Genomic DNA, 13,693 nt, shown 5'->3' with positions numbered 1-13,693 from the left:
CACATTCTCTGCCCACAGTGAGTTTACAGTCTAGGGGGGCAGATGACATGTATGACACATTTTTTTTGCTGATCCTTCCCCCCCCACCCACCAAACCCCTCCAAGATTAACAGAAATATATCCTTTCTTACATTCTGCAATTTAGGCGAGGCGGGGATGTTATCGTCATTGGGCTGGAGAAGGAGTCTGGTATCCAACGGGGCAGAGTAATAGCCGTACTAAAGGCCAGAGAATTGACTCCACATGGGTAAGTAAGCCTGGTTTTGATACCTACTGCGATTACCATGGGTGGCTGTTGAGTATTCTGTAAACCTCCAAATTTTTTAGGGCATTGAAGTGCTTACTATGTGCCAGGCACTGGACTAAGCACTGGGGTAAAGTTTTCACTTTTAGAAACAGGCAGAGAGGTTTTACATCCCTTCCATCGGAGGCATAAAGGTGTGGCAGACATAGAGCACTGTTTGGCCTCACAGGTCAGAGAACATGGGTCAGGTCATTGAAACCTGTGATTTAGTCCCGATAACTCCATTGTTATCTCTGGCCTTGGGCCCATCCCAATCTCTGTGACTTTGAGTTCTCCAACACTGAAAATGAGGGTGATCACCTCTGACCTCCCCAGTCACAGGGAAGTAGTGAGGGGAAAGGAATTTAAGCTCCTTGGAGGAAAGACAGAAAAGGAAACCTAATTGGTCTGATTTTCACTTTTCTGTGGCCACTCCCAATGTATGAGAACTCGTGGTTGCCGGGTCAATGCTATCATTTTCAAACTGCAGAAACACTGGTTTTCTGCAAAAAACGGCCTGGAAGCAGGGTCTCAGTCACAAGGCTACTTCCCCTCTGCACAACACTGGTCAAAGCCTCACTTGTCCTGCCAAAAACGCGTTTCCCAGGCTCGTTGGTCCTCTTCAGAACTAGTACCCACACACAGCATTAGCTCAAAGTTACATTTGTTCTGTCAAATTCATTCCTCCCTCACTGGTAATTGGACCGTCACCTACTAGTGTGGGAACCTAATTTTCTTTTCCCTGTGGAGTATAATGATTCATCATTCACGAATCTGCTATATTTTAAGTTCACTATGCAGTCTTTACTAGCCAGGGTTCCCGAACCATAGAAAAGTGGAAGATCTAAGCCACTTATCTGGGCAATTTAGCTCTTCCCCAGGTTGCCTCAAGTGCTAACTTTGCTTCGGCACTGAAGACTGATTCCGTTTGCCACTTAGCACCCTTCCAGCACCCTTAGCATGCTTCCAGTTTGCAGACAGAGGCTCTCTGGTCTGTGCAGCTCCTCTTTCACATCCGCTGTGGCCAGCTGTTTTTAGTCAAAATGCAAGACACTGCTGTGAGAATAAAGCAGGAGACAAGGAACAGCCTGTCCGGAACGTTCTACACATAGCTTGGGAAGCATATAGGCTGAGGCAGAGCATGACTAATCATGGCCTAAGCAGCAACTCTTTGTGTACTCAAACACCCTGGAATGTTTACATCTTTCTGCTTTTGCTACTAGGTCTCAGGCAATCCATTTGCTTGTGACATTTTAATATTAGATGCCCTAGGCATGTTGGGTGGCTTCTACGTTGCCTTAAAATCCTCTGTGTGTGTGTGTATGTGCTTGCGTGGGAGAGAGGGAGGAAGAGAGGGAGAGACGCGTCACTATTTCTTCTGGAGCATTCAGGGATTTTTTTTTTTGTTTTTTTTCCTATTAGCTGAACGAAAATAAATTCTTATTCATTTATGCCAGAGAAGAACGATGACAAAGGAAATGTCTTTAGGGGCTCAACCCTGTAATGACCAACCCCATCACTCTGGGATGAGTCACACTTTAGTTAGATAATGAAGTTGCTTTGTGAAAGATTGTTCCTTAGAAAGAAATGTTTGTTTCAGAGTCTAGGAGCACCCAGGGCCATGGCTGTATAATGTAAGGTTAGGTTTGGGCTGGGCCCTTGTGAACCAGCTACAACTAAGTAGAGATTTCTGAAGTGCTGGCAGAAGTAATTACCCACAGCATTATGGAAGTGCTTCATGTAGAAAACAAGCTACTAATAACTCAGAGTACTTCCTTTCCTGCTTTCCCTTTCAACGTTTAAAAAATATTATCATTCATCACCAATGGGCTAAACGTTGTAGGAGGTCAGAGAGTGTAATTATTTAGCAAAGGTGCAGTGAAAGACTTTGATTCATTTAATCCTCTTTATTGAGCACTTACTATATGCAGAACACTGCATTAAGTGCTTGGGAGAGTACAATACAACAATAAACACACTGCTTCCCTGCTATTCCACTGTTGTAACCATGCAGTGTAGTCTAAATACTTATTACATTAGTTTTCCTTCAGTTGTGTAAACTTGAGAGGCAGTTGGGGTAGGAGCCTGCCCTTCTGCTTATTAGAAAAGCACTGAAGTTGCAAAGATTCTGTTAAATTTTTTCCTGCCACCTGAAACATTGTCAGATTATGTTGTGTTGAATCCACAGGTTGGATTCAATCGAACGGTTCAACAATCTCTACAGAAAATTGTTATTGCAATTTATTAACAATGCAATGTTGGCTGTAAAACTACTTCTGGAAGTTATTTCTTTTCATTAATATTCTTTAGCCTCCTGAGTTAAAGGGATTGTTAAAAATGATGCTTCTGACTCCTGTTACTCGAGCTGTCCTGCCTGTTTTTTTTTAGAGGAGCAACAACCTTTTCCCCCCTCCTCAAACCCTGTGTTCTTTGATTTCCCAGTGCACTCGTTGAAGCTGCTGTGGTAGCAAAGGACACTGTTGTATGCTGCTTTGAAAATGAAAACATGGAATGGTGCCTGGCTGTCTGGAGAGGCTGGGGGGCCAGAGAATTTGAAGTCTTTTACCAGTCCTATGAAGAGCTGGGCAGGCTTGAAACCTGTATGAGGAAAAGAAGGTAGTTCTTGTGGAATTTAAAACTAACGGGCTCTGAAGGGATGGGCCACGAAGAGAAAACTGATACCCTTCAGGGTTTTAGCCTGAAGAGTCACAAGGACTCCAAAAGGAACGTTTCTTTTTTCCCCTCCCAGTTTTGCTGCTAAGAACTACTGAAAAATTATCTGCTGTGCAGTGGGAATTTTTTTTTAAGAAGTCATTTGAATTCTTCCTATTTCTTCTCCTCACCTCCTCCTTGTCCCCCCTTCAGCTTCTAAGGTTTTACAGCAGGAGATCAAGTTTAATGCCTGGCAAAGACTATTCACACACACGCACACATTTCCTCCTCATTCCTCCTAGCAAGTAAGGCACTTTCTGGACTCTGTACTCTATAAGCTGACCCCTTTTCTCCTTTTAAACACCTCTGCAAACCAGAGTCACATTTACACTTTAAGGTCTTGACTAAGCAGGTTGTACTGAGGGACAGGGAATGGCACTGTTTATTAAGTTGTACTTTCCCAAGTGTTTAGTACAGTTCTCTGCACACAGTAAGTGCTCGATAAATTCAATTTAATGAATGACCCAGACACTCAGATCCCTGCACAGCACTTCTCTGCCCCTTGGGCTGGCCAACTTCACTGATGACCAGAGCGATTCAGTGTTTTTCAAGGGACAGAAAGTCTTCGCCCTGAGAACACCTTCCTCTAGCACCCCTGATGACGAACACTGAGCAGTCGGTCCCCAGCCATGAATGAATGAACTCTTTTGCTGAGAAGCAACCAGTATATACAGTCCAGAATGAAAACACTTCAGTATTTTAAAGACTTTTCCATTTGTCCAAAGAAGCGTCTTAATTAGCAGCACTTCAAGATGGCCTCCTCTGTGGGTTTAGTTCCTTGTACAATAAACTTGGAAGTAAGCTTCATTTGCACAAGCGCCATTTATTACTGTTAAAACTTAAACAATGTATCATTTGCCAGCTGATCATCACATCATGTCAGGTATATACAAGGTTACGTGTTTAAGATTTACTGCATGCATGTACATTGAAATGTAAAAAAAGTTCTTCAGTTATATATAAAATTTGGCATTTTTAAAGTGAGGAAATGTTGATTAAATTAAATTTTAGCATTCAGATCCCTGAGCCCAGAACCAGGAGGTTAGCTATGAGTGTTTTCCTTTGTTACCAAACAATTGATTTTTAATTACAAAAATAAAAACAAACTTACCCTGTTGCAAAACTTATGTGAAAATAAAACAATCCATACAGAATGATGTCATGGCCCAAAACTGTTTATTAACAGCTGGTGATTGTTTATGCTACAGTGTTTTTGCTACACATACTAAGTCAGTTCAAGGAATCTTATCACCCATTACCAGAATACACTTTCTCCATTTGGCCTCAACCAAAATCAGCTTTCATTTTTCTGGCCTGGTTACAGTGTTAAAATAGATTCATTTGGTCTATTTGGCTCTGCCATTCTTTTCTGAAGAGCAAAGCAAGATTGTAAAGGGATCATAGCAGAAATGAAAACAATCCGGTTTTAACATCCACCCACAATTGAATGTTAAGAATTTTCCATCCTTCACCCTGAACAGAAAGAGATGTCAGCTAATGGTGACTCCACCCTTCTACTGTCACCAATGGCTTACCGATAATATTCTCTCCAAGAAAGAGTGAGAGCCTTGCATTGGGATGCTTATTTATTAAAGTGAAAATTCAATACCTAAACTCATGTCGCTGCTTTTAAACAATGGCATTTATTAAGAGCTTACTATGTGCAACGCACTGTTCTAAGCACGGGAGTTTACAAGGTGATCAGGTTGTCCCATGTGGGGCTCAAGTAACTGGCACAGAGAAGTTCAGTGACTTGTCCAAAGTCACACAGCTGACCTCTGTTACATCATCTGTAAAATGGGGATTAAGACTGTGAGCCCCATGTGGGACAGGGACTGTGTCCAACCTGATTAACTTGTATTTACCCCAGCACTTAGAACAGTGCCTGGCACATAGTAAGCACTTTATAAGTACCATAATTATTATGTTTAGGTAAGGTGGGTAGGGTGTCTGCCCCTGACTTTGCTATCACTGTAGACAGCACCACCCTCCTTCCTATTTCACAAACCCATAACCTTGGCATTATCCACAACTCATCTCTCTTATTCAACTCACATATTCAGTTGGCCACTAAATCCTGTCAGTTACAGAAGTTTGGCTTAGTGAAAGAGCACAATCTTGGGAGTCAGAGGTTGTGGGTTCTAATCCTGGCTCCGCCATTTGTCAGCCGTGTGTCTTTGGAAAAGTCACTTAACTTCTCTGTGCCTCAGTTACCTCATCTGTAACATGGGGACTGTGAGCCCCACATGGGACAACCTGATTACTCTGTGTCTACCCCAGCACTTAGAACAGTGTTTCGCACATAGCAAGCTCTTACCAAATATCATTATTATTACTATTATTATTCAACCTTCACAACATTACTAAAATCCAACCTTTCCTCTATCCAAACTGCTACCATGCTGCATCTGCCTCCTTGCTAACCTCCCTGCCTCCTGTCTCTCTCCTCTTTAGTCTATACTTCACTCTGTTGCTGTTTCTAAAAGAAAATTCAGTCCCTATCTCCCCACTTCCTCAATAACCTCCAAAGGCTGCCCATCCACCTTTAGGCACTTACCCCATCTCCTCCACTACATTGCACTGAGGCACCTATGTTTAAACTCTATTGCCTTCCCATTCCTTTAATTTATTTTAGTGTCTTTCTCCTCTTTTAGATTGCAAGCTCCAACCTGTGTCCAACCTGTTTAGCTTGTATCTACCCCAGGGCTTAGAACAGTGCTTGACACATAGTTAAGCACTTAACAAATACCATCATCATTATTATTAAGCTCCTTGAGGGCAGGAAGCCTGTCTTCTAGCACTGTTGTACTCTCCAAAGTGCTTAGTAGAGTTTTCTGCACGGAGTAAACACTCTGATTGATGGTCTAAATGTGTGAGAGAAGACCAAAAACAAAGAGATACAGGTACTTCCATACCAGACAGACATGCTCAACACAGAGCCAAACAGCAGAAATAGTAGCTGAGTGCAACCCTCGGCTTATCACAGCAGCCCTGCAATCAATCAGTCGATATTTCTTGAGTGCTTATTACATGCAGAGCACTGTACTAAGCACTTAGGAAAGCACAGAGCACATGGCAGGTCTGTATCAAGAGCTAAAGGAGGCAATAACTCCCACACAGGGGCTATTTTGAAGATATTCTTTGCTCTTACTTCAAAAGAGAATTTTCTGATTGATCTATTCTCTCCCTCCAGGAGTTTGCAAGGATTTGTCTGCTGTGTGACCTTGGGCCGGTCACTTAACTTCTCTGTGCCTCAGTCTCCTCATCTGTAAAATGGGAATTAAATCCTACTCTCTCCCACCTAAACGCTGAGCCTTATGAAGGACAGGGACTGTGTCCAACCTGATAATCTTGTATCTACCCCAGTGCTTAGAACAGTGCTTGCAAATTGTAAGTGCTTAAAAAATATACTAATAATAATGGAGAACAGTTATTTTTCAGTTGATGAAACAGAGAATTAAAGTGACTTGCCCAAGGTCACATAGCCAGGTATTGGCAGATCTGGGACTAGAACCCACTTTCTCTGACTCCCAAAACTGTGCTCTTTCCAGTAGGCCACACTACCAAAACTGATGGAAAGGGCAGAAAAGCAGGTAGCGATTTAACTGTCTTTCCGTACAGGTTTCCCCCACTGACTTGTTTGCTATTCATCTTCATTCAAAGATCTTGCTTAAAACCAAATATACCCCCGCAAGGGAAAGGAAAAAAGTCACAAGTAGCATTATTCTCTTAGGTAAATGTCAGAAGAAGTCAATACGAACTCCGTTCTCATCAAAGCAGGCATCAGCCTTGTAGCAATAAAATCCTAACCTTGTTTAGTGAGAAAATATATGCAGCACCGATGTTTTCTAAGAGCCCTTGAAACAGATGAAAGCATAGTAAATCAACTGACTGGCAATTTGGAGAGTAGCTGGGAATGTGACACATGATGCAATATCTGTTGCCATAACTAAGCCGGGGAAGTTCATCATTATTGCTCAGCCACGCTTAAATTCTAAAAGCACCCAGTTATAGCCTTTAAGATCCTGAAGACTGAATAAATTTCCCACCTCTGGGTACCTTCTGATCTAATATCAGTTGGCTTATTGCACTGTTCTGGGGAATAAACTGCATTCAATCAGACTCCTATCATTTATGGCTGACAAAAATGTGAAAAACAGGAATTGCAAGATTTCAAGAGCTTTTGTTTTAATCATTCTTTGAGTGCAAAAAGCACCATATGGATTCAAAAGTATTCTGCTTCTGCTACTACTGCTTACAGAGGGAATTGTGGAAGCTTTTGTTGTTGGGTAGGGACCGTCATTATATGTTGGCGATTTGTACTTTCCAAGCGCTTAGTACAGTGCTCTGCACACAGTAAGCGCTCAATAAATACAATTGAATGAAATGAATGAAGCTTTTGGGGGGCCTTCACACGTATGCACTGTTTTCTTTACTCATTTACTGACATCTGGTTACAGTCTACTCCCTTATCCTTCAGGGAATGATTCAGTCTTCAATACCCTTTCTATTTTTGACACAGCCACCTTAGGTTCTCAAGTCATAAGACAATGAACCCTCTCCTTCCCTTTGCCCACCTTCCCTCCATAGGTCCAAGCCCATCGACTTACTACCATGATTCTCCAGTTAGGATCGACGCCCGCACTCCCACACTGGATCAGGACTAACTGGACTGTAAACCACACCTTTTAGCCAGCCCACATCACTAATTAATGGAGCAAGTCAGCCTCCATCTTCCCTCCCTTCAGTGGACACAGAAGTTACAGGGCTAATGACTCATTCTCTGGTGAAATTCAGAGGACTGGAAGGAACCTCCAGAAAGGTACCAGAGTGTATTCCCCACCTCCAGGAACACTACAATTTAACCATCTTTGGGAATTGATCTTGGCAATTGCTGGACCTTGAGAACTTGCAAAATTTTCTGACAAGCTAGGTCCCTTCAGGCAGAGCTATTGATCAATCAGTGGCATTTATTGAGTGCTTACAGTGAGCAGAGCCTTGTACTAAGCACTAGAGAGAGTACAATACAATAGAGTTGATAGACATGATCCCTGCCCAGAGGAATTCACAATCTAGTAGGGGAGACAAACATTAAAAGAAACCACAGATAGGGGAAGGAACAGAGTATAAGAATATGTTGATGAGTGCTGGGCTGGGGGTGGAGGTGAGCATCAAAGTGCTTAGGGGCCATAGACCCAAGTGCACGGATGAGGCAGAAAGTGAGGGAGATAATCAGGTGGAGAAATTCCAACAGCCACAAATCCGACTTGCACTTGTCTAAAAGCTAAATAATTCAGAAGTATCAGGGCCATGCAGTTAGGTGGTTCAGGCAAAAAAAACCTACTCTCAGCCCTTCTCTTTGCCAGGTAGTGACGTGATTGATCTCAGGAGGCTTTTCCTTAAAGTTCTTCTAAATCTCTCTTCCAAACTATCAATTTATTGAGCACTTACAGTGTAGAGTACTGTATTAAGCACTTGGGAGAGTACAACACCACAATATAACAATATAACATGAATCAAAATCTAGTACTGAGAGTACATTTCCAATCAAAACAACAGCCCACTGGATCTTTTCAGGGATTACTGTACATTCTGTGCATTTCTAAAATGAGAAGTTCCAATAAGAACAGAAAATAACTATCTCTGCCTGGTGCTATCCTTATGAAAAGAAAAACATTTTTCAGGATACAGATGTTAACAGTTCGACTTATCTCAAACATTAGCAGGCAGGAAGATTAGGTACTATTAATTTTTGTCAATGTTTAATCATAGTAGGACTCACTCTAGTCCATACTTAACTCTGCTGCCCGGTTCATTTTTCTACAAAAACGTTCAGTCCAAGTTTCCTCTTTCCTCAAGAATCTCCAGTGGTTGCCCATCCACCTCTGCATCAAAGAGAATCTCTTCACCATTGCCTTTAAAGCACTCATCACCTTGCCCCCCACCCCACCTCACCTTGCTACTCTCCTACTACAACCCAGCCCACATACTTCAATCCTCTAATGCTAACCTTATCACCGTACCTCAGTCTCATCTATCTCATCACCGACCTCTTGCCCATGTCCTGCCTCTGGCTTGGAATGCTCCCCCTCCTCATATCTGACAGACAATTACTCTCCCCCACTTCAAAGCCTTACTGAAGAAGACACATCTTCTCCAAGAGGCCTTCCCTGATTAAGCCCTCTTTTTCTATTCTGTGTCAGCCCCACTTGCTCTTTTTATTCATCCCCCTCCCAGCCCCACAGTACTTACATACCTATCTGTAATCCATTTATGTACATTAATGTCTCTCCCCCTCTAGACTGTAAGCTTGCTGTGGGCAGGAAATGTGTCCATTTATTTTTGCACTCTCCCAACCGCTTAACACAGTGCTCTGCACACAGTAAGCACTCAATAAATACGATTGACTGACTGACTAGTATTTCTCCTAGGTCTGAAAATGAGAATCATAAGGTTAATGAGAATAAATGAGCAGTTGCTCTTTGCCTTTCTAAATCACTTCTCAACTTTATCTTCATTAGACTAAATGTCTTTCCCCAAAATCTTTCACTATTTTCACTACTTTCTATTCTCTCTAAACTTGAGCAGGAGAGGAGGGGGGAGAAAGGGGATGCAAAGCTAAATATAGTACTCTAATAAGAACTCAAACAATATTTAGTTTAGTGGGGGAATTTCCTTATCTTGCCACCATCCCTTCACCCACATCTTGCCTCTGGCCTGGAACTCCTTCCTGCTTCATATCCAAAAGACCACCACTCTCCCCACCTTCAAAGCCTTATTAAATTATCTTCTCCAAGAGGCCTTCCCCAACTAAGTCCTCAATTCCCCTACTCCCTCTCCCTTCTGTTACCCTTGCACTTGGATTTACATGCTTTATTCATCCCACCCTCAGCCCCATAGCACTTAACGTGCGTATCTGTAATTCATTTTAATTTATGTGCCTTGTCTTATGCTGTCAAGTTGTTTCCAACCCATAGTGATTCCACAGACACATCTCTCCCAGAACAACCCACTCTCCATCTGCAATTGTTCTGGTAGTGTATCCAAAGAGTTTTCTTGGTAAAAATACAGATTTTTTTTTTTTACCATTGCTGTCTTCCATACAGTAAACTTGAATCTCTGCCCTCGAATCTCTTCCATGACGCTGCTGCCCAGCAAAGGTGAATTTTGACTTGCCAGATTGCCTTCAACTCGATAGCCACTGCCCAAGCTAGGAATGGAATGGGTATGCCTCTGCTTGACTCTCCTTCCCGGAGCCGAGACTGGTAGAGTACTGGAGGAGAGGTGAGAGATTAGTCAGGAAAAGAAGATTCCTGGAGAAGATTCTATTTTAGAAGGCCTTTTAAGGTGGCGAGAGTAGTGTCTGCCAGATAAGAAGGGGGAGATTCCAGGCAGGAGGTGGAGTGTAAGCAAGGAATTGGCAGAGAAAGAGAGAGAGAGAAGAGCAACACACCTTTGGTATTAGAGAGTGATTGGGAGGAAAGGGTCAATTGCAAGAGAGTTGAAATTGAGTGACCATGAGTAGGTTGGCATTAGAAGAGCGAAGTGTGCAGGTAGGGTTGTTTGTAATGGAGGAGGAGTGAGGATTAATTGAAGTTGGGGAGAAGAGAGCTAATTGAATGCTTTAAAAACCAATGGTGAGGTGTTTCTACTTGATGTGGAGATAGATGAGCAACCATTTGACATCTAGAACGACATCTAGAAAAAAATTCATCCAAGCAGCAGAGTGAAGAATGGACTGAGAAGGGCAGAGGCTGGAGGCAGAGAGGTCAGTGAGGAAGCTAATGTAGTAGTTAAGATGGGATATAAGTGCTTGGACTAGCATGGTAGCAATGGAGATGGAGAGAAAGGGGCAGATATGTTCTAAAAAAATAACTGATAAGATCTGGTGAATGACTGAATATTAGGGTTGAAGGGGAGAAAAAAGAGTCAAGAATGCTGGCTTGTAAGATGGGGAGAATAGTGGCATTATCTACAGTGACAGAAAAGTTGAACGGAGGAGAGGGCTTGAGAGGGAAGATGGGAAGTAAATTTTGTACATGTTATGCCAGTGGGACATACAGGTAGAGATGTCCTGAAGGTAGGAAGAAAGGTAAAATTGGGGAGGATAGAGATCAGGGCTATGAGGTAGACTTGGGAATCGTAAGAGTAGCTATGGAAACTGAAGAGAATGGATGAGCTCCCCAAGGGAGAGGATGTAGAATGAGAATAGAACATTCCAGGCAATTAATGAAGCATCATGACCTAGTAGAAAAGAGCATAGGCCTTGAACTCAGAAAACCTGAGTTCTAATTCTGGCTCCACCACTTACCCACAGTGTGACCTTGGACATCACATAACTTCTCTGTGCCTCAGTTCCCTCATCTGCAAAATGGGGATTCAGTACCTGTGCTCCCTTCTCAATCTGCACATCAGGCAGAAACTCCTCACCCTCGGCTTCAAGGCTCTCCATCACTTCGCCCCCTCCTACCTCACCTCCCTTCTCTCCTTCTACAGCCCAGCCCGCATCCTCCACTCCTCTGCCGCTAATCTCCTCACCATGCCTCGTTCTTGCCTGTCCCACCGTCAACCCCCAGCCCACGTCATCCCCCTGGCCTGGAATGCCCTCCCTCTGCCCATCCACCAAGCTAAGCTCTCTTCCTCCCTTCAAGGCCCTACTGAGAGCTCACCTCCTCCAGGAGGCCTTCCCAGACTGAGCCCCCTCCTTCCTCTCCCCCTCGTCCCTCTCTCCATCCCCCTCTTCTTGCCTCCTTCCCTTCCCCACAACACCTGTATATATGTATATATGATTGTACATATTTATTACTCTATTTATTTATTTTACTTGTACATATCTATTCTATTTATTTTATTTTGTTAATATGTTTGGTTTTGTTCTCTGTCTCCCCCTTCTAGACTGTAAGCCCACTGTTGGGTAGGGACCGTCTCTATATGTTGCCAACTTGTTCGTCCCAAGCGCTTAGTACAGTGCTCTGCACACAGTAAGTGCTCAAAAAATATGATTGATTGATTGATTCTCCTAAGATCATGAACTCCATGTGGGACCTGATTATCCTGTATCTACTCCAGCACTTTCTACAGTGCCTGGCTCAAAATAAGCACTTAACAAATACCACATTTATTATTAATCATGTTTCCACTATGGCACAAAATCTAAATATGATCCAGTGCCAACACACCTTCTACTACTGAAGACAAAGCTCTGCAAAATGTACAAAACTCCCAAGGATGTGATGTCAGCTCTGGAAGGGCCCTGCTGGCTAGAAGTTGAGTCTCTCAGAACAAGACATAACAACATGAGAGGCTTTTTCCACATAGTCACTAGCAGAGTTAAGAATTCACTGATCGTGATCTGCCTGAAGCCCCTTCTGGCGTAGTGGATAGACCATGGGGCTGGGAGTCAGAAGGTCATGGGTTCTAATCCTGACTCCACCACTTGCCTGCTGTGTGACCTTGGGCAAGTCACTTCACTTCACTGGGCCTCAGTAAAATGGGGATTAAGACTGTGACCCCCACATGGGAGAGGGACTGTGTCCAACCCAATTTGCTTGTATTCACCCCAGGGCTTAGTACAGTGCCTGGCACATAGTAAGTGCTTATCAAATACCACAATTATTATTATTATATTAATTCAATCAATTGTATTTATTGAGCACTTACTATGTGCAAAGCACTGTACTAAGCTCTTGGGAGAGTAAAATATAACAGACACATTCCTGCCCACACTGAGCTCACAATCTGGAGGTGAAGAAAGACATTAATATAAATAAATACCTAAATACATAAATTACAGATATATACATATGTGCTGTGGGGATGGAAGGGAGGATGAATGAAGGTGAAGATGTTGTAAAGGTAAAACTGATAGGATTTAGTAACGGCCTGACTAGATGGGTGGAACGAGAGAGAAGAGTCAAGGATAATGCCAAGCTTACGGGCTTATGAGACAGGAAGGATGGTGGTGCCGTATAAAGTGGAGGTCATACAAGAGGGGAAAGCAACAGAAGTGATTGGTGTATTTGCTCCTTGTGGGTAGTGATCATGTCCCCAACCCTATAGTATAGTTATTTCTCAAGCACTTAGTACAGTACTCTGCACATAGTAAGCACTCACTGAGTCAAAACTAGCCCTGAGGAATCCCCACATATAGGAGTGGAAGACAGAGGAGGAGCCCGTAAAGGAAACTGAGGAACAGCCTCCGCAGGAGTAGGTGGAGAAGCAGGAGAGGACTGTCAGGAAAACCAAGGTTACATAGTATTTCCATTCATTCACTCGTATTTATTGAGCCCTTACTGTGTGCAAAGCACTGTACTAAGCACTTGGGAGAGCAACAGACACATTCCCTGCCCACAAAGAGCTCACAGTCTAGAGGGAGAGTTTCTAAAACAAGGAAGTGGCCCACAGTATCAAAGCCTTCTGAGAGGTGAAGAAAGGTTAGGACAAAGTACAGTCCATTTGATTTGGCAAGGAGGAGATCACTGGCAACCTTGGAAAGAGCTATTTCACTGGAGTGGAGCGGGAGGAAAGCTGGGTTATGGAGGGTCAAGGAGGGATTTGGAGAAGAGGAAGTGGAAGTAGTGGCTATAAACCCACTCAAGGAGTTCAGATATGAATTGTGGTGGGGTGAGATGGGGTTGGGTATTGCTGTGGGGTTGAGGCAGGGATTTTGTTAGATATCTGTTTGATAGCAGAAAGAAA

The 13,693-nt window shown here is 43.1% G+C and overlaps 1 protein-coding gene across 3 annotated transcripts in view; it reads left to right on the top strand.

Annotated features, from left to right (window-relative positions):
• The window catches only part of LRRK1 (leucine rich repeat kinase 1), a 145,639-nt gene extending 141,490 nt beyond the window's left edge, over window positions 1-4,149 (top strand). For all 3 annotated transcript variants that reach the window (XM_038746353.1, XM_038746352.1, XM_038746350.1), the window contains 2 exons: window positions 146-247; window positions 2,726-4,149. In XM_038746353.1, coding sequence (XP_038602281.1) covers window positions 146-247; window positions 2,726-2,903 — 280 coding nt within the window. In that variant the 3' untranslated portion in view covers window positions 2,904-4,149. The remainder of the gene's footprint in view (window positions 1-145; window positions 248-2,725) is intronic.
• Window positions 4,150-13,693: the final 9,544 nt, after the last annotated feature.

This window comes from Tachyglossus aculeatus, chromosome 5 (genome assembly GCF_015852505.1).
Source record: "Tachyglossus aculeatus isolate mTacAcu1 chromosome 5, mTacAcu1.pri, whole genome shotgun sequence".
Classification (NCBI taxonomy): Eukaryota; Metazoa; Chordata; class Mammalia; order Monotremata; family Tachyglossidae; genus Tachyglossus; species Tachyglossus aculeatus.
This window is presented reverse-complemented; position numbering and strand designations above follow the sequence as displayed.